Source organism: Epinephelus fuscoguttatus, linkage group LG11, assembly GCF_011397635.1.
Source record: "Epinephelus fuscoguttatus linkage group LG11, E.fuscoguttatus.final_Chr_v1".
Taxonomy (NCBI): domain Eukaryota; kingdom Metazoa; phylum Chordata; class Actinopteri; order Perciformes; family Serranidae; genus Epinephelus; species Epinephelus fuscoguttatus.
In genome coordinates this window covers 1,948,045-1,963,283 of record NC_064762.1, presented here as the reverse complement: position 1 = coordinate 1,963,283, position 15,239 = coordinate 1,948,045, and the positions used below count along the sequence as shown (strand labels likewise).

General features: G+C 42.3%; 2 protein-coding genes across 5 annotated transcripts; one reads left to right on the top strand and one right to left on the bottom strand.

The window, feature by feature from the left end:
• Positions 1–882: 882 nt before the first annotated feature.
• pigh (phosphatidylinositol glycan anchor biosynthesis, class H) lies at positions 883–3,805 on the bottom strand. The gene is made up of 4 exons (XM_049590542.1): positions 3,308–3,805; positions 2,701–2,910; positions 2,475–2,558; positions 883–1,985 (listed from the first exon to the last, which is right to left on the bottom strand). Exons 1-4 carry the CDS (start codon positions 3,485–3,487, stop codon positions 1,914–1,916), a joined length of 546 nt encoding a protein of 181 aa, XP_049446499.1. The 5' UTR covers positions 3,488–3,805; the 3' UTR covers positions 883–1,913.
• A 1,507-nt stretch (positions 3,806–5,312) lies between these two features.
• On the top strand, positions 5,313–15,185 carry zfyve1 (zinc finger, FYVE domain containing 1). Of its 4 annotated transcripts, none has more exons than XM_049590480.1 (13): positions 5,313–5,722; positions 6,192–6,687; positions 6,778–7,021; positions 8,089–8,349; positions 8,426–8,640; positions 8,817–8,923; positions 9,379–9,487; positions 9,566–9,663; positions 9,867–9,984; positions 10,321–10,491; positions 11,865–12,045; positions 12,147–12,260; positions 12,349–15,185. In XM_049590480.1, the coding sequence occupies exons 2-13, from the start codon at positions 6,199–6,201 to the stop codon at positions 12,579–12,581; spliced, it is 2,340 nt and encodes a 779-aa protein (XP_049446437.1). In that variant the 5' UTR covers positions 5,313–5,722; positions 6,192–6,198; the 3' UTR covers positions 12,582–15,185. The 4 variants fall into 4 exon arrangements, with proteins under 4 accessions (XP_049446437.1, XP_049446441.1, XP_049446439.1 ...); XM_049590484.1 differs by having other exon boundaries at positions 6,174–6,687; XM_049590482.1 differs by having other exon boundaries at positions 5,313–5,757.
• Positions 15,186–15,239: the final 54 nt, after the last annotated feature.

The following is a 15,239-nucleotide window of genomic DNA, read 5'->3' as shown; positions in this document are numbered from 1 at the left end:
AGTGGATTGCTGCCAACCAAATTTCACAGAGTTTTAATATACAATGACAATAATCTCCCTACCTACAGTTAGCAGTGGACACTTATGATCATCCTTACTCAAAAGCCACTGGTTCCTTGCTTTGGTGTTACCTAAAGCTAGCTGGTTTTGACATTGAGAGTGAGTTTAAAAAGTTTTCAGAGCTTGAGCATTAATCTGACATGACGCATTTTGTTGCATCACACTTGTGATGGTGACAAGGTAACACCTGGGTTAATAATTGTTCCAGTTACAATTTAACAAGGAGGTTACAAGACAAAAAGTCATGTCAGCTTAGAGCACTTGTATACATCAGGATTTAAGACTTCATCAAACTGGTAGTAGTGTCTTTCCACTGCAACACAGTATTACTCATTCAGAACTTGATGCTACACACTCTGTCATTTAGTCCATGAGGTAGTAATGTCTCTGGAAACAGGTCTGGGATCACAAGTCTGATGTAAACATGATCAACTGCCTCTAAGAGATGAAGTGTGAGTAGTTATGAGGAAGTGAAAATATATTCAAGGAAGAAGGTGTGGATGTTTATTTATAAAGACACACTGTGAATACATGACATCTCACACTGCAGCTGTTTTCTGTAGCTTTCTGCACACACACACAGGGTCAATAGAAAACTTATGCAACTGTGGACAAAGAGCAGAACTTCTTGTCAGTGTATCTGAGGCGCTTTTGAGCTGAATCATGAAAAGCTGTGTATATATCTACAGTCTATGGTATATATATACACGTTGATGTATGAGCTTATGTAAGTGTGTTGCTGCCCCCTACTGGGGAAGGAAAGTAAAGCTCCTTCAAAAAAACCCAATAACCCCAAAAAGACACCAACTACCAGAGATGGCATGGTTTGAGTTTTAATGTTTTATCACATTTATTTTTTATCAAAAAGACAATGTGTAGATGCTTGTAAAATACAGACATTGGCATAATTAGTCAACTGAAATCTAAATTCATATATAAGTTAAAAAAAGGCTAATTTGTCAAAGGTATTTTTTAGTTTTTAATACGATGACAGTTAAAGTCTTTAGGTTTAAATAAGTGTTCTAACACCAGTGCTATTTTTCACAAGTTAACAGCCCAGTTTCCAGAAGAAAATGTTGGTATTGTGTGTTTCTGCAAACCATGATTACAGCTGCATGTTTCATATGAATTAAATCAACGTTTTAAAGTTGCAAAGTATATGAGCTGACTTTGTCATTTGGAGGTGGAGTGGACGGTGGATGGTGTCCACACTGATCACTGCAGACAGCGGTAGAGGACCAACAAGCAGCAAATCCAGCTGTGTTTTAGTGAGTCATTGCTGTTTGTGTGGGTGTTTTTTAACGACCCATTTGGGTTCTTCCAGCAGGGATAGTGCCACGAATAGCGCTTGTTTTTCTAGTGACATATCGCTGCTGTTCCTGTCAGGACTGTGTGCCAAACATGGGTATTTAGCCTTTTTCTAACCATAACCAGGTGGTTTTTGTGTCAAAGCATAACCACATGTTAACCACAGTGTTGTTGAAGCGTAAGGTTTCACAGCATCTGCTATATAACAGCATACAAATGTAACTTATACACTGTCAGAAGTGTACAATACCAACATCTTTCCTGCAGACTGGGCTGAGTTATTCAAGTAACTACACAACACAAGAAAACATGAAGACACTGTCAAACTAAAATTGGAGTTTCATATATGGCACAACTTGCTTTTGTATTCAACACATTACATTCACATTCATACAGGTGAGAAAAATCAAGAAAAATACAGTGTACATCAAATCAAGATGTATACAAATGGAATAAAAACTTCTTTCTGCTTTGATCCATTAAAAAGAAACTTAAAGAAACATTAAAAACATACTGCATGACCTAAAAAATTATGGTGTGTGTCATCAGCTCTTTGAGAGAATCTCCTGACAGCTTTTATAAACTGTCACCAAGCAGCTGAGCCTCGGCTTTGAGCTCTGAAAAAAGAGAAAAGGGGCTTCATTAGAAATGTGTTACTGTGTGTATAACAAGCCTTTATAAAAGGAGCTTAAGAAGAACAATCCAGCTGCCAGAAAATATGTCGGCATTGTACATTTCTGCAAACCACTGATATGTTACATCTGCACGTTATTATGTTGTTGATACGCTGAAACTTTTACAACGCTGTAGTTAACATGTGGTTAGGTTTAGGAACAAAAACCACTTGGTTATAGTTGGGAAAAGATCAAATACCCTGTTTGAGGCCAAAATCCCTGCTAGAAAAGCAGCGATGCTGCTGTTGAAACAAACATTTAAAACGTGAGTTGTCTGACTGAACCGGTTTTGTTTGTTGGTCTGGAACAGCAGTGTGCAGAAATGTAAAACGCCAACATTTTCTCCGGGCTGACAGGAAACAAAACACCAAATGTAACTTACTAAAGCAAGCTGCTTTATGGGACATGTGTACGCTTTGCACTGAACCTCACCTGAAACAATGGCACAACACTTGACACTGCGTTCGGATCTGAAGGGTCCTTCAGCAGCACACAAAGGTAGTAGATGATCTGATGCTGAAACAAAAGCATCACCACACATCAGTGCACTCTTCTTACAAAAGCATGAACTGATGTAACTGTAGAATAAATCATGGAGAATAATGATGTGATAATGTAATATGCACACACGTGACAGAGACATAAAATCCTTATTCACCATGTAAATGGCCTCATTGATGACAATATCCTTGATCTTGCTCATCTCGATGAAGGTGGTGGTCTCGCGGCCTGACGCGTAGCTGGAGGACAGCTGTATGCCCAGAGAGCCGATGACGAGCAGGGACTCGTGGTCTACCTTCACAAAGTGGATGTGAAGCATCATGCCGGCCAGGGTAACGAATATAGCACCTGACAGAACAGCTGTGTTCTGCAAGAGAGGGAGAAGACATTCAAAGTGTAGATCTTGTTCAGTGTAACATGTTAATGTGACTCGTTATATACCATCAACGACCATGCCACGTTCACAGTCACTTAAATCACCTTCCTTCCCCATTCTGAAGATCGAGTTGAACTTGAGCAGGTTGTCGTCACCATGTCTACATGCTTAAATGCATTGAGTTACAGCCACATGATTGGCTGATTAGCTATTTGCATTAATGAGCAGTTGAACAGGTGTACCTAATAAAGTGGCCGGTGAGTGTATATATGTAAATGAAGTCACACCCCAGCCACCCTCCTACGCTGATAAGTAGAGTACAGTCCCTAAGTGATAGCAGTACAGGCTCGGTGACTCAGTCAGGAGTGACACCTGTGTGTGGACTCACCTGTGTGAAGAAGAACACAGCGTACGCCAGCAGCCACACACAGCAGGTGTACACCATCACCTTACCGATGGACACTTTGGGGACGCTCACAGTGAACTCCCTGCAGAGGCTGGAGTGACTCTGACAGTCCAGAGATATGGGTTTGCCATTAATATCCGTGAACGCCTCATCTTCCATCATGAACGCGACAGAAACAAGAAGAGAAGAGTCAAAACGAGCCCTCTGAAACAGTTAGCTTAGCCGGCTAACACTGAGCACAGGTTAGCATAGAGCTAGCTGTGAACACACAAGGTCAGGCGCGTATAAAAACATAAAATGGTGCTTTCTCAGACGGGAGATGATGCATGACCACATACGATGCTAAGTCTCTGCTGTTAAATGTAATGTAAGAAAAATAATTACGTCAAAAACACTGAGTTTTCACAGCACAAGTTCGACTGAGCTGATGCCAAATTAAACTCTCTCATTAGGCGCACTTGTTACTCACACCGGGTACTTCCGGTTAGATGTGTTGTTGGTTGTGTGTTAGAGAAAGCATGTGCATAAAGTGTATGAAATTAAAACAATAAAGTAAAATAAAATACCATGTAAAGTGATAAAATATAAAATAAAATTAAATGGAAAAAATAAAAATAAATAAATAATTAAGAAATAAAATCATCATAAATTAAAAATAACAATAAATAAATAGAAATGTATATATAATATAAAATATAAAATAAAATATTTATAAAGCGTATACAGTGTACAAAGCATGGAAAATATGTGATAAATAAATAACAAGCTTAGGGAAGTATCTTTCAATATATCACATCGAATTTACCTGGTAAAGCTGTGTATAAAGTGTAAAGTGTGAAAAAATAAAATATGAAGTTATAAAATAAAAAAAATAAAATATAGATAAATCAATAAAGAAAATATCAATTAATAAAAAGTATATCACGAAATATAAAGAGATAACATATCTATAAAGTGAATACAGTGTATAAAGCATGGAAAATATGTGATAAATCCTGTATAAATAACAAGCTTAAGGAAGTATCTTTGAGTGTATTACATAGAATTTACCCAGTAAAGTTGTGTATAAGGAGGGTAAAGTGGCAAATTAAAACAAAATAAAATATAAAGTGATTAACTGTAGAATAAACTGTAAATAAATATGAATAAATAAGAAATAAAATAATAACAACAATAAATAAATAAATAAATATGTAATATATATATATATATATATATAAAGGGATAAAATAATAAATAAATTGTGTATAAAGCATGGAAAATATGTGATAAATCCTGTATAAATAACAAGCTTAAGGAAGTATCTTTGAGTGTATTACATAGAATTTACCCAGTAAAGTGACAAATTAAAACAAAATAAAATATAAAGTGATTAAATATAAAATAAAATGTAAATTAATACGAATAAATAAGAAATAAAATAATAACAACAATAAATAAATAACTAAATAAATATGTAAAAAATATATATAAAGTGATAAAATGATAAATAAAAATAAATGAATAGTGTATAAAGCATGGAAAATATGTGATATAAATTGTATAAATAACAAGCTTAAGGAGGTTTCTCAAAAAATATCATGTGTTATAAAGATTCAAGCTAAATACGGTTTAAAAGTATAATTTCTGTGGGCTGGAAAAACAAGTATTTTTTTAAGATTATTTATTTTCCACTGTATATACACCAGAACATTTTGGATTGATGTTGCAATTTCAATTCAATTTTATTTATAAAGCCCAATAGTTTGCCTTAGAGGGTTTTACAGCATCCCTCTGTCCTTGGACGCTCACAGCAGATAAGGGATACATTTGCATACCAAATTTGTGCACTATAAATAAAGAGAGAAACCCCTACTGTCAGTCGCTGTCTCCGCCTAATAACCGTGTAAACTCCGGTGTACGCCGGTTATAAATAAGAGTGGACACTACAGCAGCTGTGAGGTGCAAAGCATTATGGGTAACGGTTAGTAACTTGTCAATACACTCATCACATTTGTTCAAATATTTAGGTAACCGTCGTCAAGCTACATCTAGAAACCATTCCAGGACTATTAGTTATTACATGTGCTGTAAAATACTTTATAAAAAGATTAAAACACTGATTTAATCGTCGTGTTTCTTCGAGACTCCCACGTCCTCCATTTCCCAGAGTGCATTGCGCTCGTGTGACTTTTGAACTCTGGATAAAAACAAGCCGATCAGCTGATGTAAAAGCAACAACATCTACAGGGGTCTGACACAGAATAGCTCAGCTAGCTAACTTTCTCCACAACGTTAGCCATATGTGGCAGCGGGCGCTATGCTCCTAGACCGCGTACGTGTCCGCTCGTAACTGTGACCGTGTCGCGGCGGCAGTGAGGACAGTCGTCGTCGGTCGGACCGGGTAGCTTCTGCTAGGTCAGTGGACTGAAGCTTATTTTGTTCTCTCACAGGTGTGTCTCTTTCTCTTTGTGTCACAGACAAAGTGTGTATCACTCAGTTTCAGCACGTATTTTCGGGACGTTATTTCGAGCACAGCATGTTGACAGCTGCTACGTGACCAAAACAAGACGAGAGATGCGGGGCAGCTAATGCTAGCTAGCAAAGTGTTGTGCCAAAACAAAGTCATTATTATTCAGAACAAGTGTGGCTGACATTTCCACAAAGACTGGCTTTATAACAGGCTGAACACCCTCATTAACAGCCGGCGTTAATAGTGTTACAGCTGATTATTTATAGCACTTTGGGACAGTGCCGCACATGAGTGCTTTTTTAGGATAATTTGAACAAACAAGGTTACATCACATCTGCCATTGGGTTCTCACAGGAACCATAATATTGTCTTCCACTGCTGCTTGTGCAATCCCAGTCACTCTCCTCCTGTCAGGTGTGAGATGAGTGGTCAAGGTCCAGCTGCAGACAAAGGCATGAACTCCACACTGGGCTGTCAGGAGAGCTACGCCTGCGGGGGTTCAGATGAGGCCGCCTTTGAGTGTGATGAATGTGGCAGCCTGCAGTGTGCCCGCTGCGAGCTGGAGCTGCACCGCCAGGAGCGGATGAGGAATCACGACCGGGTTCGGATTGCACCGGGCCACGTTCCTTTCTGCGACTCGTGCAAAGGTGACAGCAGCTGCTCCGTCAACGGCGGTCGGCTCAGGGCGGTGGTGCGCTGCCAGGGCTGTAAGATCAACCTGTGTTTGGACTGCCAGAAACGCACCCACAGCGGAGTCAACAAGAGGAAGCACCCTCTGACACCCTACCCCCCTGCCAGAGCTCCCCAGGACAACAGCGTGAGTGAGGGGGAGTCACAGATGGAGCTGCTGAAGGCAGAGCTGGAGAGGGTGTGCAGCTTCCTTTTGGTGGATGAGAGGGAGGAGATGCAGGTAAATACCCAGCAGCCATCTTTAATGATTCCCTAACACCTCATTGATATGATGTCATTATAACGGGGCTGGTCTTGTGTGGCTCCTCAGGTGAAGGATGAGGACGACTTTGTGAGCAGACTGGGCTGCAGGCCAGACGAGCTCCTCAAAGTGGTCTCCATCTTTGGGAACACCGGCGAGGGCAAGTCTCACACCCTGAACCACACGTTCTTCCTCGGCCGAGAAGTGTTCAAGACCTCGCCCACCCAGGAATCCTGCACTGTGGGTGTCTGGGCAGCCATGGACCCTGTGCACCGCGTGGTGGTCATCGACACAGAAGGACTGCTGGGAGCCGGTATGGGACAAACAGTGGAGTCGTTTAAAGGGACAGTTCACTCCAAAATCAAATATACATATTGTTCCTCTTACCTGTAGTGCTGTTAATCAGTCTAGATTGTTTTGGTGTGAGCTGCAGAGTGTTGGAGATATCAGCCATAGAGATGTCTGCCTTCTCTTCAGTATAATGGAACTAGATGGCACTCAGCTTGTGGTGCTCAAAGTGCCAAAAAAATACATCTGAAAAACTCAACATCAGTGTTTCTTTATAGAAATCATGACCTGGTTACTCAAGATAATCCACAGACCTTGTTGTGAGCAGTTTCATGTAGGAACTATTTTCTTTCTCCTGAACGACACCCACCAACCATATCACTGTGCAGAAGGAAGCGTGCATCTACTCATCGATGAGAGGCTCTTGCTTGTGACAGTGAGAGAAGCTGTAACGTTAGCTAGCTCAGTGGCGCTAGGTGAGCTAGCAGTAGATGCACTCTTCCTTCTGCGCTGTGATTCTGTTAGCGGGTGTAGCTCGATAGAGAGAAGATACTTCCTTCTAGAGTTCTGCTAATTAGTCTGATTCCTTATCGATTCCTGATCAATCATCATTTTTTAGACAAGTAGCACTGCTGTCATCGTTCTTTGTGACATGAAGTCTTTCTTCCTCGCTGCCATGCTTCCTTCTTGTCGCGAGTATCCAGCAGCGTGGACGCATGAGTTTGACGTCAGAAAAACATGCTGGTTTCAATAAAAGTAAATGATTAACTTTGGTCTGTGGATTATCTTGAGCAATCTTGATTCTCAGAAAGAGCCATTGCTGTTGAGGTTTTCAAATGTGTTTTTTTGGCGCTTTGAGCACCACAAGCCGAGTGCCATCTAGTTCCATTATACTGGAGAGAAGGCAGACGATACCTCCAACATTTGGCAATTCATGGAAAAACAATCTAGACTGATAAACAGCACTACAGGTAAGAGGAAAAATGTGTTTTTGATTTTGGGGTGAACTGCCCCTTTAATATGATGACATGAACGGGCTGCTGGGAGGCTGATTTTCTCATTAACATGCATTTAACACTTGTCTCTCATCAGGAGCTAATCAGGGCCAGCGGACCCGGCTGCTCCTCAAAGTCCTGGCTATTTGCGACGTGGTCATCTACCGAACCCATGCCGACCGTCTCCATGACGATCTCTTCAAGTTCCTGGGTGATGCGTCAGATGCCTACCTGAAACATTTCACCAAGGAGCTGAAGGCAACGACCACCCGCTGTGGTCTCGATGTCCCGTTGTCCACTCTGGGCCCTGCTGTGATCATCTTCCATGAGACCGTCCACACCAAGCTGCTAGGATCAGGTACATGATGCTGTTATTTTTGGGATGTTGGACTCCTCCACTCTTGTCTGTCTCTGACTCTGTTTACCATCTTTAGACAAACCGTCTGAATCGGCCGAGCGTCTTCTCCAGGAGCGTTTCAGGAAGCTTGGTCTGTTTCCAGAAGCGTTCAGCTCCATCCAGTACCGCGGAACTCGGACCTACAACCCTCCCACAGACTTCAGCGGTCTTCTGCGCAGCCTGGAGCAACAGCTGGACAACAACACCACCCGCTCGCCACGCTCTGCCAGCGTCATCTACAAGGCTCTGCAGGTAGTAGATTGTAGAAAGAAGTGTGTGTCATATACTCATGCCTCTGAACGTTTTGTAATGTGACTTAGAGAGAACACTTCTTTGTGTATACACTATGAGTGTGTTAACATTAATATTTACATTGAACGTTAATGACTCATCGTGTCCCTCCATCTCCTCCCTGCCCCTTCCTTCAGGCTCTGAGCGAACGCTTCAGTGGGGAGATTTCAGACGAGCACATGACCAGTAACTCGTTCTTTCCAGATGAGTACTTCACCTGCTCCAGCCTCTGTCTCAGCTGTGGGTACGTGTCTCTCTGCACGGTGCAGCCGTAGTAGTTCATTAACCAGAAGGAGGAATTCAAATTAGTGATACTAAAAAAACAAATAACCTCCTGAGACCCTGCGTCCTCATATGAGCACATCACATTTTGGGTTTCTTGCACCTTACACTTCATTCTGCTTAACTTGGACCTGTTGTCCTCGTTTGTGGACACTTTGATGCTCAGTCTGCAGCTGATCCCAACACAGAAGCAGACAAGGTGTAAAACAAGCTAAAATGCCGTTATAAAGGAAGTACTCGTTTGAGGACATTAGGACTAAATTATCGTCTTGTTTGAAGACACTTGGACTTTTTGTTTTGCTTTGTTTTTGCACAACAATGTTCAGGTATTGAAATAACTGAAACATTTTTAGGATTTATCGCTCACTTGTACAACATTCTGGCCGTTCTCTCTGACATGGTGTGCTCCGATTTCAGTTCAGGCTGTAAGAGAAGCATGAATCACCTGAAGGAAGGACTTGACCACGAAGCCAAACATCGCTGCCGCTACTCTGCACAGTATGACAACCGCATCTACACCTGCAAGGCAAGTACAAGCACAGAACGCCACATATTGTGTTTGAGTCAAAGACGAGGTTCTGAGTGTCTCTGCTGAACTTCTCAGGCCTGCTATGAAGGAGGGAAGGAGGTAATCGTGGTTCCCAAAACGACGGCCTCGTCTGACTCACCGTGGTTTGGCTTGGCCATCTATGCTTGGTCTGGGTGAGTCCAGCTACCACAGAACCATTGGGAAGATGAGTGGAAATGGCTTCCTTTTAAACACAGTGTGATGAGCCCAAGTGCTAATCTGGAGCTATTATAGCAGAAAGCGTAAAGACAAATGTATTGCAGCTATTCAATTCAGATCAAGACCGAAGGAACAATCTGTCCACTTGATACTGGAACTGTTTGTTGTCTTTGCCCAGGTATGTAATCGAGTGCCCCAACTGTGCAGTGATCTACAGAAGCAGGCAGTACTGGTATGGAAACCAGGATCCAGTGGAAACAGTGGTCAGAACAGAGATCCAGCACATCTGGCCTGGGGTAAGGCCACAGTGGAACAGCCTAAATGAGATTCTGCCTAAACCAATTAAACAAAGTTGCCCAGCCAGGATTTCAAAGGCTTTAAGTTGAATGAATGTTGTCACGTCCACTGTGAGCTGCATTTGTGGTTTATTCTCACCCGTTGGTCGTTAGTAGACGCCCAGGAATCAAATGTCAAACGTGGTTTATGACCTTTTTTCATGTTAACATGAGGATCTAAGCATACTTAGTCAAAAGTGCTGCCATACTTAATGCCAGCCATAAAACATGCTATATGCCAGCTAGTATATTCATTCCTATCTTCACTCTGGTCCTCTCCCCTTGCTGTCTTTTCAGTCTGACGGTTTCTTGAAAGACAACAACAACGCCGCCCAGAGGTTGCTGGACGGAGTCAAATACATTTCTCAGTCAGTGTCTGAACTCAGCGTCAAGCCTGCCAAAGCAGTCACCTCCTGGCTTACCGACCAGATCGCTCCTGCCTACTGGAAACCCAACTCTCTTATCCTGGTATGTAACGAAAACTAGATGAAAGTGAGTGCATGTAACGTTGTACTAAAGTTGAACTTTTCTTCTCACACACTCCAAACCAAGGTCACCGCTTAGAGAGCCGCTGCCAAGAACAGAAAAGGTTCAACAGAGTCCACGCTGTTGTTAGTTTTCATAAAATTCAACTTGGTGCAAAGCTCAGAGCCTCAGCGCTTTTACTACAGTTATTTGGCACTTGTAGGTTTAATCTGCAGAGTTAGCTGGCAGCTTTATAATTTGTAGCATTTTAAAACAAAGGTTTGGTTTTGAAGAGTAGCCTTTGTTGCTTAGATGCATCAGTGATGAGGGGGATAGGGACAGATGGGTAAACCATCAACAGTGTTTGCACATAGTGTAGATACCACTGTTTATTACACACCTGTTAAAGGAACACATGACCCCCCCAAATGATCATTTGTGTATCAGTTACTCACCCAATGTTAGCTTGAATTCATGAAGAAAAACTATTTTTCCTCACATGCCTTCACAGGGAACGAAGAACCCAAAAATGGAGAAAATTCTTGATGAGTTGAAGTCATAGGGGTCCAAGTATAACAACAGCAGAACTATGTAAATCATAAGTTTACAAACTCTCACATAACTTGTCTCATTTATCCAGTTGTATGCCCAGTACTTCCCAAACAGACGGCCCTTTGCGATGGGGAACTGAATGGAAAGTGAACCTTAATCCATGCTCTCTTCAAAGCCAGACTCCATTCACAAAAAGAGTGATTTTACCTCACTGAACACGGAGCTGCTGGTCTACCGCTGCCTCAGATAGTTAGTTAGTTTGTGTGACTGTGACTTCGCTGAATCCAAACTAAACCTTTAAAACACCAAAGTCACACAATAACTAACTGATGGAGGCAGCAGTAGATGAGCAGCTCCTGTGTTTAGTGTGGTAAAATTACTGTTTTTGTCAATGGAGTCTGGCTGTGAAGAGAGGATTGTATAGTTTCACATTCCATTCAGTTCTCTGTCACAAAGGACTGTTTGGGAAGTACTGAGCATACGGCTGGATAAATGAGACTTGGATTATACTGCTTGAGTTGCGTGAGAGTTTGTTAACAGGTGTTTTGGTATAGTTTTGCTGTTGTTAAATGTGGTCTAGCATTACTTCTTTCTCTGTTTTTGGATTTTTTGTTCACTGTGGTGGCATGCAAGAACAGCAAAGTTTTCTTCACTAGTTCAATGTAACACAGGGTGAGGAATTGATATACAAATTGTCATTTGGAAGTCAAAGTATTCCTATAAATCCTACGAGGTTCCTCCATATCTTACACTCTATGGAATTATATCTGCTGTGTGACAGCTGGTAGTAGACTAAGGTGTCGTCCTCACTGTGTGTGTTGCAGAATTGCCATAAATGTGGGGAGGAGTTCCAGCCCAACGACACCAAGCACCACTGTCGTGCCTGTGGAGAGGGCTTCTGTGACTCCTGCTCCTCAAAAACCCGGCCTGTCCCAGAGAGGGGCTGGGGCCTCGCGCCCGTCCGAGTCTGCGACGCATGTTTCCACAACAGAGGAATCCCAACTGGTAAATTTCGACTTAATTTTCGATGTGATGTCAGTTTTGGTTTTCTGAATGTGAGTCTTACCAGTGACAATGATTTCATATGTGCGTGTACTCTCATGCAGAGTTACTGGATGCTGCCTTGGAGGAGGAAGGAGGCACCCTGATAGCCAGGAAGGTTGGGGAGGCGGTCCAGAACACTTTAGGAGCTGTAGTCGGCGCCATTGACATACCTCTTGGTGAGCATTACTATCTCTCTATCCAGCTGTTGTTTAGCAGTAAGAACAGTCGTATCAGTAACTGCTGCTTCTTCTCCTCCACGTCCAGGCCTGGTGAAGGACGCCGCTCGTCCAGCCTACTGGGTTCCAGACCAGGACATCCACTCCTGCAACGAGTGCCAGAGGGAGTTCTCCCCACGTCTCTCCATCCACCACTGCCGCGCCTGCGGCCAGGGAGTGTGTGACGACTGCTCTCAGGAGCGACGTGCCGTCCCCTCCCGCGGCTGGGACCACCCGGTGAGGGTCTGCAGCGGCTGCAACCAGAAAGCTGGGGAGCTCTAGCAGGACGAGGAGATGGAGACGGTGAAGGATACTGGCCTCTACGAAAACTGGAATTGACAACATTTTTTGACATTTGGCTAAAAGGCTTCAGTTCCCTTTTTGTCTCTTACGTGGCATTTAATGGCTGCCACTAGACTGTCCGTGGCAGGTTGAACTCTGTTTTTTTTTAACGCTGTTCTCACGTCACATCAGTCCCCTGATGCTATTTCACTATAATATGCCTCTATTTTACACTGTGAAGAATACAGTCAGAGTGAGACTTGAAAATCAGGAAGGTGGAGAGATAAAAACTTTTACGAGTGAGTATTGTACGTGCTTGCTCACAGTTGAGTTCAGGTAAATATCAATGTACCCCCGTGATCCTTTAAATTTCTATATCGATGCACATGAACCCCTTCGACAATCCCTCCCAGTGTGACACACCTGTACTATTAGCACCTTTTCTAGTCTGGGGCTACATGTGATTTAATAATAGTACTGACTGAGCATCTTAAACTGGTGACAGCAGGTAAGCACTCTCATTGTAAGATTGTTTCTGCAGGAGCCCTGGATGTAGAGTTCAGGGCCGGCTTCAAACGCAACGACGGAAAATCTGAAAAACGATCCACCACAATTAATTTGGTGGATGATGTGCAGTTATTTTCCTCTGCTTCAGCCCCGCAAAGCTTTAGCTTCTCTGCCACTCTTTGGCTTCAGGAGGATTAGAACAATCAGAAGCCAATGATGTACTGTAGCACTGAGATGCATTCCAATTTATATAATTACGTCTTACATAATCCCTCCATACTCTGTGGTTGTTTGTGCATTCGAATGGGCAGACGATAATAGAAGAGCCTTAAAGGGGAACCACGATGTTTTTCAACCTAAACCCTGTTTTCCCATGTTTTGTGTCAAAGTGACTCATGGGAACAACAATTTTTTAAATTGCTCCAGTACTGAGAGAGAGGGCTGCAGCTGGAGCAGCACAGGCGGCTACGATTTAACCACTTTTAGGAGGTGCGCCCCGTCAATTTACATCCATTAAAAGTGCTTGTTTTTGCCACTGACAGGCTCAGCTTGTTATTAACACTAGCTATGTTTCCATCCAAAAGTGATTTGAATCATTGGGAAATGCGCATTAAGAGAAACACGAATCCTGTGTGTTTCCATTAAATGTACGGACTTTGGCAAAAACTACAAACTCGCGCAAGTTTTCCGCAGAACCAGAAACAAAACAATTCTCGCATTCTTCTTCTTCTACGTTTTCTGGCGGTTGGCAACCAGCTTGTAAATGGCATGTGCAGGTATACAGTTTAGTCCCCTGTTATTTTTGCTGCATGTGTTTTTCCACAGCAGGGCAGGTAACAGAAGTTTACCTGTTGGAGGTGAGCTGTTTGCAGAGGTGCAGTAAGAGCCTGTTGTCTGCAGCTCTTAATCAACATCTCTCTGCCTTTACTCTTCCTCCCTGGCCTTTATTGAAGAAAAGCTGCTAACAAAGTTCCGCTAATTCGGTGATAAACACATTTTATTTCCTGTAGATTCTTCACAATAAAAGTCCCCCATCATTTTGTTATGTGAAAACTTTTATTGTGAAGCAGCAAAATAAGGAAATGTAAAGTTTTCGAGCAGCGAGATTCGAGCTGATTTTGACAATGTGACAAAGCCCACAAGATTTCAGAACTTTTTCTTTAGCGAGACTTGAACACACAACAGATTGGATCAAGCAAAAGCTATGAAAAACATTTCATTTCTCAGTTGGGTCCTTTCTGTAAGGTTTTCAGACACTCATAATAACAATTTGAGCCTGTCAGTGGCAAAAACAAACTCTTGGAATAGATGTAAATTGACGTGCACACCTGCCCTCAGAGGTCACACTGCAGCCTGTTTCGCTGCAGCACGCTCTCAATACTGGACCGATTTCAAGAACTGTCTCTATTCGTCACTTAGACATGAAAACAACGGAAAATAAGGTCCAGGTTGAGAAACACCTGTTCTCCTTTAATAATGCTGTTTGCATTGACTTTAAATTTTACATAGAATATATACATATATGGGGAAAAGTTTACTTTAATAGGGAAATTTTTAAATGGCCTCGCTTTGTTTTTAAAATGGTAGAACTACTATGTGCTAACAAGACAAATGTGACTGCAGTGGGATGACATGCAGCAGCTCTCACAGAGTGGCTGGCTCACAGTAGCAATATGGTACAGTTAAAGACTTGAAACCATCTTTGAGGCTGGCCCCTCAAAACAGGAGATACTTAGAGGAGTAATCCATTACTCTATCAACTCAGGCTGTGTAGCTAGTTAGTTAGGAGCACCACGTGAGAAGGAGACTGTACTGTACTGTACAATTATCTGACAAATATAACACGTGATGATGCAGTCAGGCTTCGACTGAAGGCTGTGAGGTCTGACTGCAGTGATGGTTAACCTGGGATTATTTTCAGTGACTGACTGGGAGAGTTGGTTTGGTTACAATTTCAATAAGCTGAAATAACACGTTGAACTATCTGGTCACCGTCCTGCTCTCGGAGAGACGTGTTCAATAAATATCACATGGAACAAATCAATACCTTAATGTTCATGTACGCTCATACAGTATGTATTAAACTGCAGAAACTCACGTCTCTGTGTGTGTGTGTGTGTATGTGTGTGTCATTCAGGAGCAAAAACAATG